A 22494-nucleotide genomic window follows, 5' to 3' on the forward strand; every position below is an offset into this window, starting at 1 on the left:
AAACCTCCTTTAGAGAGGAGAGAGCCCTGCAGAGCCCCGAGAAGCAGCTCGCACAGAGGATTGAATGTGCTCTGAAGGACAGGCAGGTTTTTGGGACAGGTCTGTCCTCACGGGAGATTTTGGTGTTTTTTTGAGATTTCCCTGCAGTGGCATTGGCAGCCGCAGGTCCGAGGCAGGGTATAAATGATTATAAAAATGATCAGCGCAGGGCCGGGACGTGCCCGACCTTTCCTGGCTGCCGCCGGGAGCAGCTCCTGGGCCGCAGGGTCCCCCCGAGGGCGGCTCCGGGCTGGGCTGGGCCCGGCAGCTCCGGTGGCGGCGGAGCGGCCTCTGAGTGGCGCTGCAGGACACGGAGAGCCCGGCGGGGCCGGTGCTGCCCGGGGCCTCCGGTCCAGCGGGAATGGGATCCCGGTCCAGCGGGAATGGGATCCCGGTCCCAGCGGGAATGAGATCCCGGTCCAGCGGGAATGGGATCCCGGTGTCAGCGGGAATGGGATCCCGGTCCCGGCAGGAATGGAATCCCGGTCCCGGCAGGAATGGGATGCCGGTCCCGGCGGGAATGGGATCCCGGTCCAGCGGGAATGGGATCCCGGTCCCGGCGGGAATGAGATCCCGGTCCAGCGGGAATGGGATCCCGGTCTCAGCGGGAATGAGATCCCGGTCCCGGCGGGAATGGGATGCCGGTGTCAGCGGGAATGGGATCCCGGTCCCGGCGGGAATGAGATCCGGTCCCGGCGGGAATGAGATCCCGGTCCCGGCGGGAATGGAATCCCGGTCCCAGCGGGAATGAGATCCCGGTCCAGCGGGAATGGGGTCCCGGTCCCAGCGGGAATGGGATCCCGGTCTCAGTGGGAATGGGATCCCGGTCTCAGTGGGAATGAGATCCCGGTCCCGGCAGGAATGGGATCCCGGTCCCGGCAGGAATGGGATCCCGGTCTCAGTGGGAATGAGATCCCGGTCCCGGCGGGAATGGGATCCCGGTCCCAGCGGGAATGGGATCCAGGTCCGGGCGAGGGGCGCTGGGCTCGGCGGGGGCTCCAAGCGGAACCACGGTACCGGGGGGTACGGGGGCTGCAGGCGCGTTCCCCAGAAGCCGACCCGGCCTCAGAACGTCGCACCGGGAATTTCATTGCCCCGGTACCTTCGGTGGTACCCCGGTGGTGGCCCCCGGCCCCGGAGGCACAGACGGGCGAAGGGCGGCCGGGGCCGGTGCGGGGTTCCGAGTGCGAATCCGGGGTGCGGCTCCGGGATGCCGGTGGAGAAGGGTCTTAAATCTTAATTTTGGGATTTTAAAATAAATTATTTTCGTTGCATTTTATTCCTTTCCCCTCCGTGTCGTACCCGGCCCCTGCCCAGGGCTCGGGGGCACCGCGGGGGCAGCGCCCGGGGGCGGGGCGGGGGCGGGGCCTGCAGTGCTGGGGGCGGGGCTAAAGCCGCTCCGGGCCAGGAGGGGGCCGGCCGAGGGCGGGAGGGGGCGGGGCCTGTGCCGCTGGGGGCGTGGCCGTGTCCATCCGCGGTCACTGAGGGGGCGTGGCCTCGGCTGGCGCGGCGGGCGCACGTGGCGGCGCGGGGCGGGGCGGCGGGGGCGGCGGGCGCGCGCACTGCGCCGGCGGGAGCGCGCGCGGCGCGGGGCGGGTCCGGGCGCGGCGCTGAGCGGCGGCGGCGGCGGCGGCGGAGCAGCGAGAGCGGGGCCGGCCGGGCCGGGCCGGGCCGGGGCCGGGGCCGGGGCCGGGGCCGGGGCGGGCGGCGGGGGCCCGCCGGGCGGCCGGCGCCATGGGCACGGTGCTGTCGCTGTCGCCGAGCTACCGGAAGGCCCCGCTGTTCGAGGAGGGGGCGGCCACGGTGGGGCACTACACGGCGGTGCAGAACAGCAAGAACGCGAAGGAGAAGGGCCTGAAGCGGCACTCGCTGATCTCGGTGCTGCCCTGGAAGCGCATCGCCGCCGTCTCCGCCAAGAAGAAGAGCTCCAAGAAGGTGCAGCCCAACGGCGGCTACCAGAGCAACGTGACCCACCTCAACAACGAGAACCTGAAGAAATCGCTCTCCTGCGCCAACCTCGCCACCTTCGCCCCCCCGCCGCCCCCCGCCGCCGCCGCCGCCGCCCTCGCCTCGGCGCAGAAGGCGCCCCCGGCCGCGCCCGCCGCCGCCACCGCCACCCCGCGCCGGGTCGTGGTGCAGGCGTCCACCAGCGAGCTGCTGCGCTGCCTCGGCGAGTTCCTGTGCCGCCGCTGCTACCGCCTGAAGCACCTCTCGCCCACCGACCCCGTGCTCTGGCTGCGCTCCGTGGACCGCTCGCTGCTGCTGCAGGGCTGGCAGGACCAGGGCTTCATCACGCCGGCCAACGTTGTCTTCCTCTACATGCTGTGCCGGGACGTCATCTCGGCCGAGGTGGCCAGCGACCACGAACTGCAGGCAGTGCTGCTCACCTGCCTGTACCTCTCCTACTCCTACATGGGCAACGAGATCTCCTACCCGCTGAAGCCCTTCCTGGTGGAGAGCTGTAAGGAGGCCTTCTGGGACCGCTGCCTCTCCATCATCGACCTCATGAGCCCCAAGATGCTGCAGGTCAACGCCGACCCGCACTACTTCACCCAGGTCTTCGCCGACCTCAAGAAGGAGAGCGGCTCCGAGGAGAAGGGCCGGCTGCTCATCGGCCTCGACCGGTGAGCGCCCCCCGCGCCCCCCGGACACGCCGCGCCCGCCCGGCCCGGAGCCGCTTCCCGGGGGGATTTGCCCGGCGGGGAAGGGCGGGAGCCGCCGCCCCCCCTGGGGGGACACGGGGGGTTCGGCCGGACCGGAGCGCAGACCCCCGGTTCCCTCCGCGCCGCCGCTTTCCAGCCGCCCCCTCCCCACGCTGCGGGCCCGGGGATGCTGCGGCTCCGCCACGGGATTGATCCCAGCAATTCACGGATGGGGAGACAAGAACACCCCCCAGCCGATATCCCCCGGGAGCGGAGCGGGGCTCCGCGGGGCCGGTCACCGCATCACCGAGACGGAGCCCAGGTAGGGGGAAAAAAGGAAAAAAATTTCCTATAAAGGCTCCAGCGGAGGCGGCTGAACCGGCCCGGTCGGGACTCACCGGCAGTGCGGGGACAGAGACGCGGGCACGGCCCGGGGACCCCCCCCACCCCCCCTTCCTTCCTCATCCCCCCCTTTATTTATTTTCTTTGAAGAGACTCGAATTCCCGAGCGGGTCCGGGTGACGGGAATCACCGCTACTGTTCATGAGATCAATGTGAAATGTCTTGTTCCCATCGTGCACTGATCATGAGTATTGTGTAAAGGATCTACTTGAGTGTGCAAGCAAGGGGAGCCGCCACATGCTGCTATATGAATTCTTCTAGAACAAACCCAACGAACTGCAAACCTGCGGGGGGGAAAGAAAAAAAAAACCCTTCTTTCTTCTGTCATTGTTGCTTTTCCAGTGGTATTGCGCATGCAAACAGGAGCATTTTGTGTCTTCGGGAAAAAAAAAAAAAAAAGGAAAAAACGCATAAAAAAATAATAATCAAAAGAAAAACCTTAATGAGAGATGGCTGTAAAATTACACCATGCACAAAGACCCGCCACCACCCCGACACCGCAGTCTCGAGCCGGTATTCCCGTATCAGGCCTGGGGACTGAGACCTTCTTTTTGGGTTTTATCGGTTTTTTTTCTCCGTGTGCTCAATTCTAGTTTAGTTCTGGTCCATCGGGCGTTAAACTGGCAAACGAGAGGGAGAAATAACGTGCCATTTATTTTTATTTTTGATTTTTCACTTGAAGCTCTTCATGGCTGTACATTGGACCCTGCTAATGATACATGTGTACGTACGTTTTTTTAGTGCAATCTCTTCTGTAGATCTTTGTTGACCAAATTGGTGGGTATTGTTACTTATTAATTTATATTTGTCTCATTTTGTATGTATGTGTATAGTGTGTTTGTAAGTATGTGTGGTTTATAACCCGACCGACTGTGTCATGGGGCTCAGTGTGCCTGTAATTTAATCCCCTCCCCTTATTTTTATTTATTTTTGTACTGTGCTGATTAAATAAAAATGCACTGACCATCCATTACACGGCAGCGCCTCGTGGCCGAGTCTTTTCTGCGCTCCCGGCCCTCGGACGCGGGGAATGGGATTTGTGTTGACGACAGAGGTTTTATCGCAGCCACCGCTCTTTAATCGCGTTACCGGAGCCGAGGTCACCCCGTGGTGGGCGAGCGGCAGCAGCCGGAGGGGGGAAATCGGGATATTGGGATAATAATTGGGATATTGGGATATTGGGACACCGATCCCTCTGGGCATCATCGCCCCTGAGCCCCCGCGCTGGCAGGAACGGGCAGTGCCATGGTGGATGCAACTAACTGCTTTCTTTTATTATTTATTACAGTGAATTATGTAAACAAAACCCAGGTCCATTATAGCAGGTTTTTTTTTTCTGCTCTTTTACACATAAAATATCAGCGATTTATAAAAAAAAAAACAAACCAAAACAAAAGGTTCATTGCATTATTGCCCCCGGCTGAGAATCGAAGTTTCAATTTAGAAATAGTTAATCTATGGGAAAACCAAGAATATATATATTTTATATATTTATATATATATATATATATATATAAAACCAGAGCAGGAACAGATTATATATAAGACACATCTCATCACATACAATTCTGCCATCTCATGCTAGGAGAAATTTCCCAAGCCTGCAATTGGTTGCCGTCCATCCCAATTCCATCCGAACATTCTTTTGGGGGCACGAGGGTACAAAAGTGCTGATCCCACCCCCCACCTGCCCGGGGTTAGTGCGGGGGAGGTTTGCACTGGGCAAAGCGAGAAGTGCAAATCCAAAGGCACAGCAAGGCCGGGAGCTTCCCTGCGGAGCGGTCCCGAGGCTTTGGCGTTGGTGCCGCTCCTCCCGAGGAGCCGCTGGGGCGTGAAAGGCGCTGGAGGGTCCGGGGTGGTCCCGGGGTGGTCCCGGGGTGGTCCCGGGGTGGTCCCGGGGTGGTCCCGGGGTGTTGTGTGAGCGTGGCGGGGTCGGGGCTCCCGGTGTCACCTCCCAGCCCGGTGCTGGTGGTGCCCTGCCAGAAGAGCCCCTGGTCCGGCACAGGACCCTCGGGACATCCCAGAGCTGCACACCGAGAGGGGCACGGGGGGCTGGGCTGGGATGCTGGGATGCTGCCGGGGCTGGTCCAAGGCCAGGGACAATGGGAATGGGAGAGCTCCGGTGTGGGGCTTGTCCCATTTCATGCAGAGCCAGAGCTGCTCCACATCTGTCCCCCCCTGGTCTCAGGGGTGACAGTGGGACACCAAGGCTGCAGCCACCTGTCCCCGTGCCCCATGTCCATGGCACAGCTACAGGAAACCTTTTGTAATGAGGAGCCTCTTCCAGGCTTTCTAATTCCCAAAATGCTCCATCAAACAAGTGCTCCCCATTTGCTGGCCGGGCTGGGACCCCGAAGGGGGGTCACCACAGAGCTCCCCCATCTCCAGGCTGGGAATCCTGACCTGACCAGCAGTGCCAGGACAATCCCAATGTACAATCCCAACAGCCTGGGCTGCTCAGGAACCATGGCACGGTGGGAACAAACCACTGGGGAGATCCACGTCCCTCCTCCAGACAGAGCTCAGGGTTAGCTGGGCTGGGCAGGACGAGCCCAACACCCCAACAGCCACAGCCCATTGTGGGAAAAGCCAGGAAAACTCTTTGGAGGGAGGAGCCTGGGCACTGGCAGCTGGGGCTGTGCCAGGTTAATGTTGGATAGTGCAAAGCTTGGCCCCCCAAAGCTCCCCCTGTTCCTGGGCTTGCCCCTGCCGTGGGTCCCTTTAGCCCTCCCTGACCCCAGCGCTGGCACAGACACGAAGCCACGTGGATCATCTAAAAATTCAGCAAGGCCACACGGTCCCAATGGGAACCCACCGGCTTTAGGCCCTTGGAGGGGGTAATTAAGGCAGAAAGCAATGCAGGATTAACAAAACCTACACTGGGGAGTCCCCTCTCCAGCCAAGGTGCCTCGATGGGTTAATGAATTCCCGAGGGAAAGCAGCAGGTCTGGAGGTGTCTCCATGTTCCTTCGCAGCCCCCATGTGCCTGGGGAGGCTGCAGGAGTGTGGAGTGTCTCTGGTGGGGGAAGCCAGCCCTCCCTGCCCAGCCTGGCTCTGGTTCCGTGCGGGTTTGGCCCGACAGAACCTGACTCCCTGAGCTGGGTATCTTTGGTTCCTCCGGAGGAGGCTGCATCCTATTGCAAAAACTGACACGTGGGAAAGGAACATGGAAAGGAAAATTGGAGAGGGGGTGAGGAATCAACGTGGGGAAGGGAAGAAGGGGTGGAAGTACCTATAAACTCTTTTTTCAGGACTAATTCCAAAGGAAGCACTTTCCTGATATTCCAGCCTGGTTTGTAAGATGGAGAACAAGTCACTGGCTATTTTAAGCCTTCATTCCATGTGAACTTGGCTTTTCTAAACCCCTGGAATTTGGGTTTTCCAAACCTTGAACTTCAGAGGCTGCTTTAGGCACCTGGCAAATCGCCGCTGAGCATCTCCTGCTGGATCCCGGCGGGTCACGGGGAGGGCGAGCCCAGCGTTAATTGCCCGGCACGCAGAGCACGAAGCCGGAGCGGTGCTTGGTGAAATCCGGTTGGGATTGGTTGATCTTGGTCTCCACGGACACGGTGCATTTCCTGCCGTGCAGGCTGCACTGCACAGGGTTGGTGACAGTGACGTGCAGAGAGCGCTTCTCCCTGCCAGGGCAAGGGACACGAGTCAGGAGGGGATGGATGGGATCCATGGGATGGGATGGGATGGGATGGGATGGGATGGGATGGATGGGATGGGATGGGATGGGATGGGATGGGATGGGATGGGATCGATGGAATGGGATGGGATGGGATGGATGGGATGGGATGGGATGGGATGGGATGGGATGGGATCGATGGAATGGGATGGGATGGGATGGGATGGGATGGATGGGATGGGATGGGATGGATGGAATGGGATGGGATCAATGAGATCAATGGGATCAACGGGATCAATGGGATGGGATGGGATGGATGGGATGGGATGGGATGGGATGGGATGGGATGGGATGGGATGGGATGGGATGGATGGGATGGGATGGGATGGGATCGATGGAATGGGATGGGATCAATGAGATCAATGGGATCAACGGGATCAATGGGATGGGATGGGATGGATGGGATGGGATGGGATGGGATGGGATGGGATGGGATGGGATGGGATGGGATGGGATGGGATGGATGGGATGGGATGGGATGGGATGGGATGGATGGGATGGGATGGGATGGGATGGGATGGGATGGGATCCATGGGATGGGATGGGATGGGATGGGATGGGATGGGATGGGATGGGATGGGATGGGATGGGATGGGATGGATGGGATGGGATGGGATGGGATGGGATGGATGGGATGGGATCGATGGAATGGGATGGGATGGGATGGGATGGGATGGGATGGGATGGGGTGGGATGGGATGGGATGGGATGGGATGGATGGGATGGGATGGGATCGATGGAATAGGATGGGATCAATGAGATCAATGGGATCAACGGGATCGATGGGATGGGATGGGATGGATGGGATGGGATGGGATGGGATGGGATGGGATGGGATGGGATGGGATGGGATGGGATGGGATGGGATGGGATGGATGGGATGGGATGGGATGGGATGGGATGGGATGGGATGGGATGGATGGGATGGATGGGATGGGATGGGATGGGATCGATGGAATAGGATGGGATCAATGAGATCAATGGGATCAACGGGATCGATGGGATGGGATGGGATCGATGGGATGGGATAGAATCAATGGGATGGGATGGAATCAATGGGATCAATGGGATGGCCACAGCTGGGAGAGGTGTGCTTGGGTCAAGCATATCCTGCAGCCATCCCAAAACTCTATGTTAAGCCAGGCCTGAGCTCTGAGCCCAGCTTTGGGCTTGTGAAGCCGCTCACTCTGGGATTGCGGTTGGTGCCGGTGGGAGGACTCAGCCCCATGGGCAGAGCACAGGCCGGGTCAAAGGGTCCAGGGGCTGCTGCCAGCCCAGCCACTGCCCACAGTGACCCCTCCCAGCTCTGTGCCTGCAGCAGTGACAGGGACACCCCTGGGCTGAGCTCAGAGACTGAAATACAGCCGGCAACAGTGAAAGGAATCACACGTGGGGCTCCCAGTTCCCTCTCATATGGACAGATCAAGATGGCTCAGACAAAACTCTGTCCCTTTTGAACCCCCAACCCAGTTTTGCACTAAAAATGATTCCCATGAGTGAATCAGGACTTTCTGCCCCCATCAGTTTGTCCATGGCTGTTGGGGTCACTGCCAGTGGGGACGTGAGGACAGCAGGGCAAGGATGCCAGGCAAGAATGACCCCTTTGCCATAAAGGCCCCTGCTCTAAATCCCAAATAATGATCCTTGTGCCATAAGCAGAGAAATCATAAATCATGGAATCATTCAGGCTGGAAAAACCCTCTGGGGTCACCAAGTCCAAGTGCTCCCCCAGCACTGCCAAGGCCACCACTGACCAGTGTCCCCAAGTGCCACATCCACGTGGCTTTAAAATCCCTCTGCCACTGCTGGGCAGCTGTTCCCATGAAGAGAGTGAAGAACACAGAACTGCCACTGTCACTGATGGCCTGGCTGCTCCAGGGGCTGGGATGGAGCTGAGGCCAAGGTGATGCCCACGATCCCTTGGGACCAGCCAAGAGCTCCCAGAAATCCCCCAAGAGAGGGGATCCACAGGAAAAACCTGCAGCAGATCCATCCCCATGAGCCACCACCAAAGGGAAGAGTTATCCAGGGACTTGGCCTTTGGGAATTCTCTCCTGTGACCTCACCCACCCTTTAAATTCCCCTATTTCCAGCATTTTCAGTATAATTTGAGTGCTTTAGAATTGTTGACATTGACTCTGTTGCCTCTCTGGAAGCTCCAAACACCCCGGGGGATGTGCTGGGATCCCATTCCCTGTGCTTGGCTCCCAGACCCCAGGTCCTGCCTTGTCTGAGCCATTTCAGCATTTCCACTGCCACAGCCCAAGTCCTTTGTGCAGTTTTTACTCCATTTCCATTAACAGACTGGTTCAGGTTGTGTCACATCCCTTAAGCTGCATTTTATGCAGTTCCCAAATAATTCAGATTTCCACCATTTCCATAACAATGCTTGGTTGGTTGGAGGGGGCTGGCAGGGCCCAGCACACAAAGCCCTCGTGTTGTCGCAGGTATTTAATGTTATTTACTCGTGTCTGGGTGAGCTGAGGCTGCAATCCCAGCTTAGGTTGCTATTTTTGCCATGTCTTAGCAGAATGAGCCACACATGCAGAGGAGCCTCGTGGAGATCCCTGCCCCTTGGGAAGAGCTTCAGCATCAAGTGTCCCTAACAGGGAGAAGGACTTTCCCCTCCCCTCCTCTCCCACAGCAAGTTCTAGGTGACCAGGCAGAGGATCTGGGGAGAGGAACATCAATAACCTGAATTTTGACCCCAAGCAGGACCCAGGCCTGGGAATCCAAAGGTCCTGGATGCCCTGTGGCTGTGGGACCTGCAGGGAGCTGGATCAGTCTGGGTCTCAGCTCCTCCTGGGATGAGAAGAATCAACTGAACACAGGTTTGAGTGAAGCTAACGCTGTCCTGGGATGGAGGAATGCTCTGATCTTTGCCATGTGTGACAATTCCATTAAATTAAGGCTTCCCTCCCCCTCTGTCACTTCCCAGATCCCACCTTGCCAAAGCTCCTTCACTCATCACGTGTTACTTTTCTTCATGTGAGGGCTCAGCCTCAAAGCCTTTTGCTGGGGGAGCAGGGCAGCTCCTGCCTGGAGCAATCCACAGGGATCTGTGAGTGCCCAGGGATGTCAAACCCTGCTGGGCACCCCATGGCACCACCCCTGCCACCAGCCCCAGCTGGACCTGCTGGGACCTCAGGACTCTTGGCTGCTGCTCTGGTGCTTGGTCCGAGGCCAGAGAGGGAGAGAGGGGAGGAAATTCCCGTTTGGTTCCAGGCCAGCGGCAGAGCAGCCTCGCTCCTGGAGCAGCAGTGGCAGAGGGGTGGCAGCTGCTGCCTGCCCTGGGGTCCCCACGTTTGCTTGTGGGCCCCAAGAGAGGGAACAGCTGCTGCAGCAGCTGGGAAAGTGGACTGAGACCTTCCCAATCTCACTGCTACAAACGGCTTGGGGAGCTGCTTCCCTGAGCTCCTGCTGAATTTAGATCCTAAAGGAAGGGGCTGAGATGGACCAGAACAATCCTGGAAGAGAACAAAGCCTCTCATAGACAAGGGCAACACACTACAGAAATACCCTTTGGAGATCAGTGATGCTCAGCAGGAGCAGGATGGCAGCAGAGACAAGTCCCACTTCAAATCAAACTTGAGATGAAAAAGGATCTTTCATGGCTTTAACCTGTCCCACCACCTTTTGGGGACTTTGGACAAGGGATGGAGGGCCAGGAGCCAGGGAATGGCTCCCAGTGCCAGAGGGCAGGGCTGGATGGGATATTGGGCAGGAATTGTTCCCTGGCAGGGTGGGCAGGCCCTGGCACAGGGTGCCCAGAGCAGCTGGGGCTGCCCCTGGATCCCTGGCAGTGCCCAAGGCCAGGCTGGACATTGGGGCTGGAGCAGCCTGGGACAGTGGGAGGTGTCCCTGCCATGGCTGGGGTGGCACTGGGTGGGCTTTAAGGTCCCTTCCCACCCAAACCAATCTGGGATTCCTGTAGGTACCAGGCACTGCTGTGGCTGAGTCCAGCCCTGGCTGATGGCAGCTCTGGCTCTTCACCAAGCCCTGGTGTAACCAAACCCTCACAGAAGTCAAGCCCATCAGGACAAAGTGACAGATGCTGCTGTTGGGCTCCTCCTGGAAAATAATCCCACTTGTTATTAACAGTGATTCCATCAGGAGTGACAGCAGGATGTGAGCACTGCCAGGGGAGGAACCCCAGCCCCAGCACCCCAGAGTGAGGCTGCTGGCAAAACAGAACAGGCAAAAGAGATTCTGTGGGGAAGCTGGGATTCTACCCCAGCACTGCTCCCATCCAGGGAGCCACATGGGAATGTCTGTATGTGATGAACCATAGAGTAATTTCTGTTTATAATAAACACCCAAGTGTTGGTGCTTTCTGCAAACTCAGGTCTTCATCCAATGCAGGGAATATTTCTGGGTGAAAACAGCCTCTCCTGCCAGATGAGCAGTTCCAGCCACAGCTGCTGATCCCAGGCTGGGGCTGCTCTTTGCCTTTTCCTGGCTCACTGAACCCTGCAGGACTGGGACACTTCTCCATCTACCCCAGCCCATCCCAGCACTCAGAGGGCCTTCCCCAGCTCCTCTTGCTCTCCTGGCCCACAGGAGGAGTTAAAGGCTCTGGTGGGAGCCTCACATGAGCAGGGTTTGGGTGTAGGAGACACATCCCACAGCCAGAGCAGCCCCTGAGACACCACAAGAGCTGAGCAGGCACTGGGGGAACGCTGGCAAAAGGGAAACCAGCAGAGAAAGGAGGACTCCGAGTGGAAGCAGATCACTGGCCCATGAAATACGAGTTTTGACTGAGCATTTAATCCAGGACCTCGGGGGAAACACAAGGCAAGTGGCGCAGAAATGGCCACAGACATCTGTCAGAGCTGCACACAGCACAGAAACATCCACGGCACCAACACGTGCTGGGAAGGAAATGGGAAAGGGAAGAAGAGCAGAAAGATCAGAGGGAGTTCTGGTGAGCACAAGAGGTGTAAGGCTGAAAAGTTAAATAAATGTATTGTTAAATAGATGTAAATACAGGAGATGCCAGGTTGGATGGGGCTTGGAGCAACCTGGGACAGTGAGAAGTGTCCCTGTCCATGGCAGGGGTGGAACTGGGCTTTAAGGTCCCTTCCAGCCCAAACTATTCCATAATTCCACGCTTAAGAACAAGCCCAGATGTCCTGGAATGCCATGGAAGGAGCTGTTATGGGCATGAAAACGCAACAGACTCATTGATGAGATATTCCCCACTGTGCTGTGAGCTCCATCTGGGAGCACAACGGGATGGGGAGCTGGGAACATCCCAGGGACAGCAGCACCAGCCAGGGCTGGGGAGCTGGGAACATCCCAGGGACAGCAGCACCAGCCAGGGGTGGGGAGATGGGAACATCCCAGGGACAGCAGCACCAGCCAGGGGTGGGGAGCTGGGAACATCCCAGGGACAGCAGCACCAGCCAGGGGTGGGGAGCTGGGAACATCCCAGGGACAGCAGCACCAGCCAGGGCTGGGGAGCTGGGAACATCCCAGGGACAGCAGCACCAGCCAGGGGTGGGGAGCTGGGAACATCCCAGGGACAGCAGCACCAGCCAGGGGTGGGGAGCTCCAGAGCTGCAGCCCCATCCCTGACAGGGCTCCGATGGAAAAGGGCTTTGTGCAGCTTTCCCAGGATCAGTAAATGAGGTTCTGTCCCATGGATGCAGCAAATGCCATCACAGAGTGGGAAATGAACTCTTTTCAGAAGCAGAATTTGGGTAGAGATGGCAAAGCCAGCACAGTAATTGCCTTATTTTCATGACAACAAACCAGAGGGATTTCAACCAAGTGTGTAACCAAGTGTGAAATGAGGGCTCAGCAGCAATGAATCCACTGGGATGGATTCCAGAGGGGATTGCTTTAAACCATCAAACCTTTCCAGAGTTTAGATCAAGGCCTCTTTCTGGAAAGGCAGGAGCACTGTGGGCTGCCTGGTTGGCTTCCAGCTCAGGATATTCTGTGATTTTGTGGCTCCAAGAACTCCTGCAGCTGCACGCAAGATGTGAGGATGGTGAGGGGCAGGATGGAGAATACCCCATAATGGTAACACCTTATGTAAGTCAGGGATGCAGCCTCATCTGGATCCTGGCTGCAGTCTTTGAGAGGGCTCAGCCATGAAAAAAACATTAAAAAGGCTCCCAGATGAAGGGAGGCTGCAGAAAAGAGCCCAAAAAAGCAGAAGCTATATTCTGCATGGAGAAAACACACAGGAAGCGGGGAGAGGGAAACTCAAGAGGTCTAAAAAAAAGACAGTTTTCAAGGCTCTGCTTCCTAACAGGAGCCAAGGAGACAATCAGGGGTGCTGGAGATTTCAAGGAGGGTTAAATAAGCTTTCAGTGCTTTGTGTGGTGTCACTGCTAGGGAGGACTCCAGGCTGTGGTGGCAGAGAAGTGACATCATGGAGTCATAAAATCATGGAATGCTTTGGGTTAGAAGGAACCTTCAAGACCATCAAGTTTCAACCACATCCAGTGGGACCCCTGCCATGGGCAGGGGCACTTTCCACTACCCCAGGTGGCTCCAAACCCCATCCAATCTGGCCTTGGACACTTCCAGGGATGGGGCAGCCATGGAATAACCTGTGCCAGGGCCTCCCCACCCTCACAGGGAGGAGTTTCTTGAGCAGGGTCTAAAAAGACACAGGGTACAAGATGGGTAAAATAAACAAGGACATATCTGAGTTACAACAAATGTCATTTGGGGACAGATAAGTGTTCTCTCAGGAGGGTTTAGGGCCCAGGTTGGGTGTCTGGCAGGGCAGGGATCGGGGTGTATCTCGCCTGAGCACTTGTGTGTTTCTGCAGCTTGCAGGACAATGATACTGAGAGTAATGAGCTCACATGAAAACTTACAGACCTCACTGAGAAAATTATCCCTACAACAGCTTCAGTGGAGAAAAATAGGAATAGCTGGATTCTCAAGAGGTACAGGAGCAAAACCTGCCCTGAAACCTTGTGTGCCTTTTGTGTCCCCCTGTACCACACAGTGTGTGGGGGCTGCTCCCAGAAGGAATTACACTCTCCATGGGAAGGGCTGACACTCCCCATGGGAAGGAAGGGCTGACACTCCTCCTGTGCCCACAAGAATCCCCAAAGCCGCTGTCCCCATGGAGCTGGGACACAAAGGGCATCATCACAATAATCCTGGGTGGATATTTCATTCCAGAGCTGCAGCTCCAGCACCTCAGCTCTGCCTCTCCCAGGGCAGTCACATCTCAAGTGTGGCAGCTCCAAAGCACCAGGACCCATTACCTGAAGAGGTTTACACACCCAGGCCATAAATTTCCCTCTGTAAGACTCAGATGATTTTGACAGCATCATGCCTGGGACTCCTTGGCACTCTCCACCTTTCCCATTCAGCTCTTGTTAGAACACCCTGGCTCTTGTAAAAGGTTAAAAGCAATGATTTACTGTCTTGTGAGATCCAGAAATGATTTTAAATCCTCTTTCCTTCTTGACTCTGGGCTGTACTGAGAACCCCCCTCCACCCACCCCCTTCAGAACAGACACACAGACACATAGACACAGACAGACAGACACACAGACACACACAGACAGACAGACACACAGACACAGACACACACACAGACACAAACACACAGACACACAGACACACAGACACACAGACACACACACACACAGACACACACACACAGACACACAGACACACACACACAGACACACAGACAGACACACACACACACAGACACAGACACACAGACACACAGACACACACACACACAGACACAGACACACACACACACAGACACACACACAGACACAGACACACAGACACACACAGACACACACACACACACACACACACACACACAGACAGACACACACAGACACACACAGACACACACAGACACACACAGACACACACAGACACACACAGACACACACACACAGACACACACAGACACACACAGACACACACAGACACACACACACACAGACACAGACACACACACAGACAGACAGACACACACAGACAGACACACAGACAGACACACAGACACACACACACACACACACACACACAGACACACACACAGACACACAGACACACCGACACACACACACACACACAGTCTGTGACTCACACGTGCCATGAGGGAGATGAAAACATTTGGAAGCACAAGAGCTTTCCCAGCCCTGCCTTGTGAAGCCTCTCAGGGCTCACAGGATGTTTTTCCCCAGCATCACCGGCTTTTCGGAGCTCTGAGCTTGTCGAGCTCCTCAGAGCCAGGTGGCCTTGGCAGAGATCAGACATTAAGACAGATCAAAGTGTTGGAAAAGAGGCTACAAAGAAAGTCAGACACGAATCAAGGAGATCTCAAGTCAGGATCAAAAGGAGAATTTCCATAGTCAAAGGTCAGACCAAGTGCTCCAGGCATTTTGATGCCGGGAAAGGTCACTGAGCTGAACACAGCTGCCAGGTCCTTCCTCACCGTGTGATTTTTCACCATTATCTGCAGTCAAATGACACTTGAGACACTGAATTTTTTTTCCATCTTCAAAACCAGCCAATATTTACAGTATATTTATTTTGTGTCTGTGGTCTGCTCAGGCAAATCACCTCAGAGGATGCGAGAGGTGGCTTTTCAGAAACAATTTGTTAATGCGCAGGAGAAGCACCAGGCTAAAGTGGGAGCTGAGAACTCAACCCCTCCACTTAAGAAGTGGCTTTCAAGCCTTTGTGGCTCAGCCTTGCCCATGTGCTGTCTGTGCAGCTCACACTGACACTGAGTTACCAGAGCAAAGCACAGCTGCTTCTGGGAAGTGCTCGGTGACACGGATTTCATCACCACGCTGCTGAGCTGTGACAACGCCGGTTTTGCCCTTTTAATGAGCAACAAGAGTTGCTAATTTGTGTCTCTTCCCAATGCAAAGTGTCACACATGTCCCATGGCACAGGGCAAGGCAGAGCCAAGCCAGCTGCACTGAGATGTTTGAGCCATAAAATCCACTTTCCTGAGATGACAGAAGCTGCCACAACACTGCTGGGCCTTTTCCATGATGTGTCTGCAGCACATCCAGGTGTATTCCTTCCCCTCTGGCTGAGATGCAAACCCAGTCCATTCAGTATTGGGCTCTCTCATTCCTAAAATGCATTAATTCCCATTGTTCCAGAGCCTGGGAGGTCCTAGACCAGACCTGAGCTGCACTTCCTTCCTCACTGATTTGGGACCTGGGGTGTTTTGCATCCCTCCTCAGGAGCCAGGGAGAGTTGGGAATGCCAGCGAGCTGGGAAATATTTCTGTCTCTTCCAGCAAACCCCTTTGGTTTAGGTGCTCCTGGGCAGGGGCTGCTCCTTCCCTCCCCTTCCCAGGGCTGCTCTCCTGCTCTGGGGGCTTGGGCCAACAGCCAGCTTGCTGTAAAACACCCAAACAGCCAAGGGCAAGCCAGTGGGGCAGGTCCCAGCCATGGGGCTGCACCCCAAAGCAATACTTTATGGTGGGAAACCATAAAAAACCAAAGTGGTTTGAGACATCACTCTGTGTGTCCCTGCATGGTGTGTCCCTGCAGCCTGGGCCATGGAGATACAGAGGGAATGTCACTGTTCCTATCATGTGACATCCAAGAGAGAGATCACAACCCCACCCAAACTCCATCCCCCTGCTGAACCAGGACCAGCCCTCACTGCCTGAATCCCCACCCCAAGCCCTGGCACAGGGCTGGCCCTGAGCTGACCATGGTGAGCTTTGGGGTGGGAGGGATGCACGGGAGGCCCTGAGCTCAGCTAAATCTTGCCTGGACCTCGCTACCCCTCTGGGCTTTTAATTCATCCTTGGCCAGCCTGGACAGGGCTTGGAGCAGCCTGGGCTGGTGGAAGGTGTCCCTGCCCAAGGTGAGATGCTCTTCAAGGTCCCTCCCAACACCAATCATTCCACGTATAAATTTCCTCTTCCCTGCCCACCCCAGCACAGGAGGCTCCAGGCTCTCTCAGTTCTGCTCCCGTGGGAGCTGGGAATTCATCTTTGTGGTTCTCGGGTTTTCTCACCCCTTGTGCCATCAGCTCCCAGTGCCTGATGCCATTCATCCCCCATGACAACTCCCTAAAGGTGCTCAGGGGTTTTGTGGAAGAAAAACACAGGCTCACTCAACAGGGCATTTCCTGGGAACCTGCAGTAATGAAAGAGCTTAAAAAAAAATCAGTAAAAAACCCACCAATATTGTGTTAAATATTTCATTTCCACCAGCAGCCAAAACGAAAAATTTCCCATTCCCTGGGGTGGAGGCAGCTGCCAGCCCCCCATGGCAGCCAGGGCTGGTGGATGATGGATGGAACATCCTGGTAGAGGCCCCCAGCCTGCCACACACCCCCCTGGAGAGAGCTCTAAAATCCACCCAGTGCTCCTTCCCTGATCCCTGTCATTCCACAGGCATGGGGGGTGGATTAAATGACCTTTAAGGTCCCTTCCAATCCAAACTGTTCAATGATTTTGTGAATTAAATTCACTCAGAATTCAATGTAATTTGAATTTTTGAAGGGAAGGAAAAGGGTGGGGAGAGTTGGGTCAGGGCATGTGGGGCCTGCGGCTCCTGGTGACAGCAGGGAGGGTGACGGGGACACGTCACAGTCCCCACGTGCTGCTCACCTTCACCTCCCCAACCCCACCCTGCTCTCAGCATTGACAGCACCAGGGATAAACTGCAGCTTCTTCTGCAGCCTCCAATTAACTCACATTTCAGAGCTATTCTGAGCCTGGCAGAGCTTTGGGGAGTCAGAGCCCATCCGGCTCCCGGCTCTGCTGCGGCCGCAAGATGCTGGAGTGTTACATATTTTATAAAAACCACCATGCCAAAAATATGATTCCAAGTCCTTGGCTGCAGCAGAGGAAAGCAGCACATGGGGGTGATGCCAAGAGCCTGGCATTAGAAATGCACCAGCACATAAATAAAATAAGAGCACTTAGGAAGATGAGTGCAGAGCTGCCTCCTGTTTGGGACATCATGGACTCAATTCCTGAGTTGAGAAACAGCAAAAGTTTTTCCTTTTATTTTCTTCCCAGTGCTGCTCCTTGTCCTGGCCCATCTGGGGGGATGAATTCACCAGCCCCACATTTAATGGGGCACATTTGCAAAGTCCCTCCTCAAAGGATGCTCCCAGCCTGTTCAGCAGCTGCTGATCAAATCCTGCCTGCTGAAGTTTAAGGAAGGTAGAAATTCCACCCCCCCCCCCAAAAAAATACTTCAGAGGGAATCCAGAACCTTTCAGGCATCTGGGATGTGTTTGTTCAGCATCTGCAAGACTGTGAGGTACAGGGGGCTGATGGAGAGGACAAATGTGTGGGATTATTCATCAGTTTCCCACTCAAATTTACAAGGGGCAATAGTTTTGGAGTAGCAAGGAGTGGTTGGAACAGCTGATGGATGCTTTACACTGGAGAACAATAACACAGAGAAGCTCTGCTCTCGCTTTGGTACGGAGGAAACCTCCAGCCATCCCGAGGGATGAGCAGCTCTGCTTTTCCCACTGCAGGGCTGTGAATTAGATGGATATTTTTAGAGCCTGGCAGAGGTCTGAAGCCACAACAAGGGGGAAGCTGCCACGGAGCTCCCAGAGATCACCCAAAACCATGACAGGAAAACAAATAGCATGGACCCTTTTGAAATTCTCTGCTTTTTTCTCATTATTCCTTGGGATCCACCTGTGCCAGTGAAGCAGCTGGGATAAGAGAGAGGACAATTTGCTATGGTGGAGTCACCAGCTCGGCTTGCCTGGCTCCAGGGGCTGGAAGCCACGGGGACAACAGCAGCAGGGCTGTGCCCAGGCACAGGGGATGGGAAGCAGGGTTGGCACATCCCACCCCCAGCTCCGGCTCGGTGCCAGCTCACGGGGGGGCTGTGCAGGGCTGGGCGGGCGCTGCAGAACCGGGGCAAACACTCAGCTCAGCTCCCTTCTATTCCATGCACATCCCTGCTGAGCTCGTTAGAGCCAGAGCTGGAATGTGCCGGGAGGGCTCTGCCATCCTGGGGAACATCCAGGGCCAGGAGCACGGGCACAGTGCTGGACAGGGATGGGATGGGATGGGATGGGATGGGATGGGATCCATGGGATGGGATGGGATCCATGGGATGGGATGGGATGGGATGGGATGGGATGGGATGGGATGGGATGGGATGGGATCCATGGGATGGGATGGGATGGGATGGGATGGGATGGGATGGGATGGGATGGGATGGGATGGGATGGGATGGGATGGGATGGGATGGGATGGGGTGGGATGGGATGGGATGGATGTGGGGGTGATAAGAGGCCTTTGGGGTGCTGGAGGGGCGCTGGAAGGATGAAGGATGATGGAGAGCGGCTGCTCCCGGCTCCGCAGCTCCCGGTCGCTATAGCAACCTGCATATCCCTCATCCCATCTGATGCCTCATCGCTGCCAGCCAAGCGGGGCTGCAGAGCAGCGGGACGGGTTCATTCACTGCTCCCCGCAGCCGGGCATCCCCTGGAGAAGCACAAAGCTGCACCAAGTCCCCTCTCGGAGGGGTTTTTCACTGTCCCGGCCGCTGCAGTGGCGGCGCTTTCGGGCGGGCTGTCACCGTGACCTATTTAATGCAGGACGCGGTGACATCAGGTCCCATTGGCAGCGGCTCCCCGGCCCTCGGGCCGCTGTGTCCGGCAGCACAGCCGAGCTAAGCCGGCCCCGAGGGCTCATCCAGCCGGGGAGGCACCTCCGGCCGCCGGGGAACCTGGCTCTGCCGGCACCCACCCTGCCTCCCCTCCCCTCCCCTGCCTCTATTTCAGAGCTGATCTGAAAACCCAGTTTTTTCTCCTTTTCTAATGGAAAGAGAGAGAAATTAGCTAAAGCTTCAGGGCACACAGAAGCGGCACGAAGAGAGAAGCGCCCTTGTGCTGAGCCCCGCTGCTCTCTGGTTTTTTTCCAGAGAGCGCCCCCAGGAAGGGTCACCCAGGACGGGCAAGCGGAGACACACACGGGCATTTCCCCAGGCTTTAGGGCCAGGACCAGCTCGTTCCTGGCTGTTAAACCCATGGGTTCTTGCGGAATGGGGGCGCAGAGGGAGGGGGTGCTCGTGGCTCGGTGCCAGCGAGGAAGGCAGCTCCTCCTCCTCCTCCTCCTCTCCCAGCATCCACACGGTGACACTTCAGCTGAGGAAGCTGAATCATCCTTCAATTAATGACAGGCTTTTAAGCTGATGTTGAGGAGCCTCCTCTTAAAAACGCCCCTCTCCAGGGCCAGAAGGGAAATCGCTGGGACACGGGATTGTTCCAGCGCTGGGATCTGTGCTGTCCCTCCCCGGAGCCGTGTGATGGGAGGGATGTGGCAGCAGGGACCCTGTGCTGTCCCTCCCCGGAGCCGTGAGATGGGAGGGATGTGGCAGCAGGGACCCTGTGCTGTCCCTCCCCGGAGCCGTGAGATGGGAGGGATGTGGCAGCAGGGACCCTGTGCTGTCCCTCCCCGGAGCCGTGAGATGGGAGGGATGTGGCAGCAGGGACCCTGCAGGCAGCTCCGGCTCCCTTCAAACACCTTGTCCCGGCAAAGCAAGGACAGGTAAAAACACATCCCCAAGGCTGAGGACCAGGGCAGGGAAGGGTCAGGCTGGGGGTGACGGACGGGAAGGGGAAACAGCGCAGTCAGGGTGACTCAGGGCAGACCTCGCATTGCTCCATCACCCCAGCCAGGCTTCAGTTCTGAACCCGCTGCTGCTTCCCTCCGACCCCTGGGGCAAGAGCACACCCAGGGCCCTTCGGAGAAGCCTGGAGAGACACAGCAAATGTGCAGGGCTTAAAAAGGGGGTTAAACACACGAGGAGGTCGGAAGAAAGCCAAGGAGCAGCTTGGACTGAGGTTGGTGCTACTGAAAAATCCCTGGGCAGAGCCCAGGGGTCTCAGGAACAAGAGCCCAGATCTTGAAGTGACTCACTTGGGTTCGGCAGTTTTAAGGATGGTGTCTGAACAGGTGACAGCTGTTCTCGGGGTGTTGGGGGCTGGTGAATCTCATCTACACCAAACTTCCCCAAGAGCGCTGCTTTGTAAACAGTCCTGAGGAAATCTGGCCTCTTTCCCAACACAAAGGATGGGGATGGCTGGGCATTAAGGAGAATTCTGGGCAGAAAAGAGGAGCAGTAACTGCAGCAGGGAATGAGGATGTGGATGGGTTAAGGAGGAAGAGGGGGATTTTAGGAAAGGCAGGAAGGAAGGGTGAGGATGATTGGGCTACAGCAGTCCCATGTCCTATAATGAAGGGAAAAGTTGCTTCCTCCACCAGGTGAAACTGCCCATGAGGGAAAGCCCAGCTCGAACCAGCACTGACATCACCTCTGGATCAGCATTACAGCACCCCAATGACACACTTGGAGTCTAATCAAATTTCAGGCATGAGGGAAATCATCCCTGCTCCACTTGGGAGCACTGGGGTGAGCTGGGATTGAAGACACAAAGCCTGGGGAGAACAGAGGCTGGGGCAGTTTTGTAAGGAAGATTTTCTTTCCATCACAAAACTTTAAAGTCAAGGAACCGAGTCCTGCCATTAGTGCAGATATTTAAAAAGAGGAATTTCATTGTGGATTCCTAATGTCCTCTCCAAGGAGCAGGAGCAGTGAGATCAGCCTAAGCTGAGGTGACAGCCAGCCTGGCAGGAGGGTGGCACCAGCCACAGGCACTCCTGGAACACAGACTCAAGCTGAGAAATCCAAATCCACCTCAAACGACCAAGGGCAGCCTGTTCTCTGCATTTCAAGCCAGATGATTCCTGAGAACATCCAAATTTCCCTGTTTCCTTAATATTATGCATTCATGACAATGCAAGGCACCAAGGACGAGGTTCAGAGCAGGGAAATCAATTTTTTATGTGACAGCAGAATGACAGGCAGGGTTTTAAGTGGATTTTGTGTATTCAGAGAGGTTGAGCAGACAATTTGGGGGTTATTATTTCAGGAGCATTTGCTGAGCTGTTCCAGAGTGGTCTCAGTTTCACTTCTGCAAAGTAAAGGGCTCTGAAGCTGCAATCCCAGAATGACAACACTGGCACTTCTGCTTCCCTTTGTTCTCTTTATTCCCTGATACATTAGCACAATTCACATAGGCAGGAAAAAAAGCAACTTGCTGTGAAGAGAGACAACTACATCTTATTTAAATACCTGACCTATTTCTACTTTTCCTTTGCCTCACTCTATGAGGAGTCTGGATTTGCAGAAATAGCTAAAAAAATGTGTTGGATCATGTGAAAAATGCTCTTCCCTGTGGCAAAGCTGGCATGAAAAACAGGTGCATAAACAAAGAGATTCTTACTTACAGAAATGCAGAGTCTGGCAGGGGGGAAATGCACATTTCCAGGCTGATACCCAGAGTGCTGAGAAGGGACCTTAAACCCACCCAGTGCCACCCCTGCCATGGCAGGGACACCTCCCAGTGTCCCAGGCTGCTCCAAGCCCCAGTGTCCAGCCTGGCCTTGGGCACTGCCAGGGATCCAGGGGCAGCCCCAGCTGCTCTGGGCACCCTGTGCCAGGGCCTGCCCACCCTGCCAGGGAACAATTCCTGCCCAATATCCCATCCAGCCCTGCCCTCTGCCACTGGGAGCTATTCCCTGGCTCCTGTCCCTCCATCCCTTGTCCCCAGTCCCTCTCCAGCTCTCCTGGAGCCCCTTTAGGCCCTGGAAGGGGCTCTGAGCTCTCCCTGGAGCTTCTCCTCTTCACCGGCTCTCAGCCTTTGCACAACATTTAATTTTCCTGTTGGGGTGTCACTCAGAACAACAGCTCCATAAAC

At 56.1% G+C, this 22494-nt stretch overlaps 2 protein-coding genes across 3 annotated transcripts in view; one reads left to right on the top strand and one right to left on the bottom strand.

Annotated features, from left to right (window-relative positions):
- Window positions 1-1731: 1731 nt before the first annotated feature.
- Window positions 1732-3375, top strand: CDK5R1 (cyclin dependent kinase 5 regulatory subunit 1). Its single transcript, XM_086864751.1, has one exon. It carries the CDS (start codon window positions 1774-1776, stop codon window positions 2665-2667), a length of 894 nt encoding a protein of 297 aa, XP_086720877.1. The 5' UTR covers window positions 1732-1773; the 3' UTR covers window positions 2668-3375.
- A 961-nt stretch (window positions 3376-4336) lies between these two features.
- MYO1D (myosin ID) overlaps window positions 4337-22494 on the bottom strand; it is a 154394-nt gene continuing 136236 nt past the window's right edge. For both annotated transcript variants that reach the window (XM_086864747.1, XM_086864750.1), the window contains exon 22: window positions 4337-6721. In XM_086864747.1, coding sequence (XP_086720873.1) covers window positions 6565-6721 — 157 coding nt within the window. In that variant the 3' untranslated portion in view covers window positions 4337-6564. The remainder of the gene's footprint in view (window positions 6722-22494) is intronic.

This window comes from Cyanistes caeruleus, chromosome 27, assembly GCF_971803275.1.
Source record: "Cyanistes caeruleus chromosome 27, bCyaCae1.hap1.1, whole genome shotgun sequence".
In the NCBI taxonomy this organism is placed as follows: domain Eukaryota; kingdom Metazoa; phylum Chordata; class Aves; order Passeriformes; family Paridae; genus Cyanistes; species Cyanistes caeruleus.

What these genes read in the sequence shown, in the direction of transcription:
- CDK5R1 (XM_086864751.1), top strand. Translation starts at nt 1,774, where the DNA reads ATGGGCACGGTGCTGTCGCTGTCGCCGAGCTACCGGAAGGCCCCGCTG.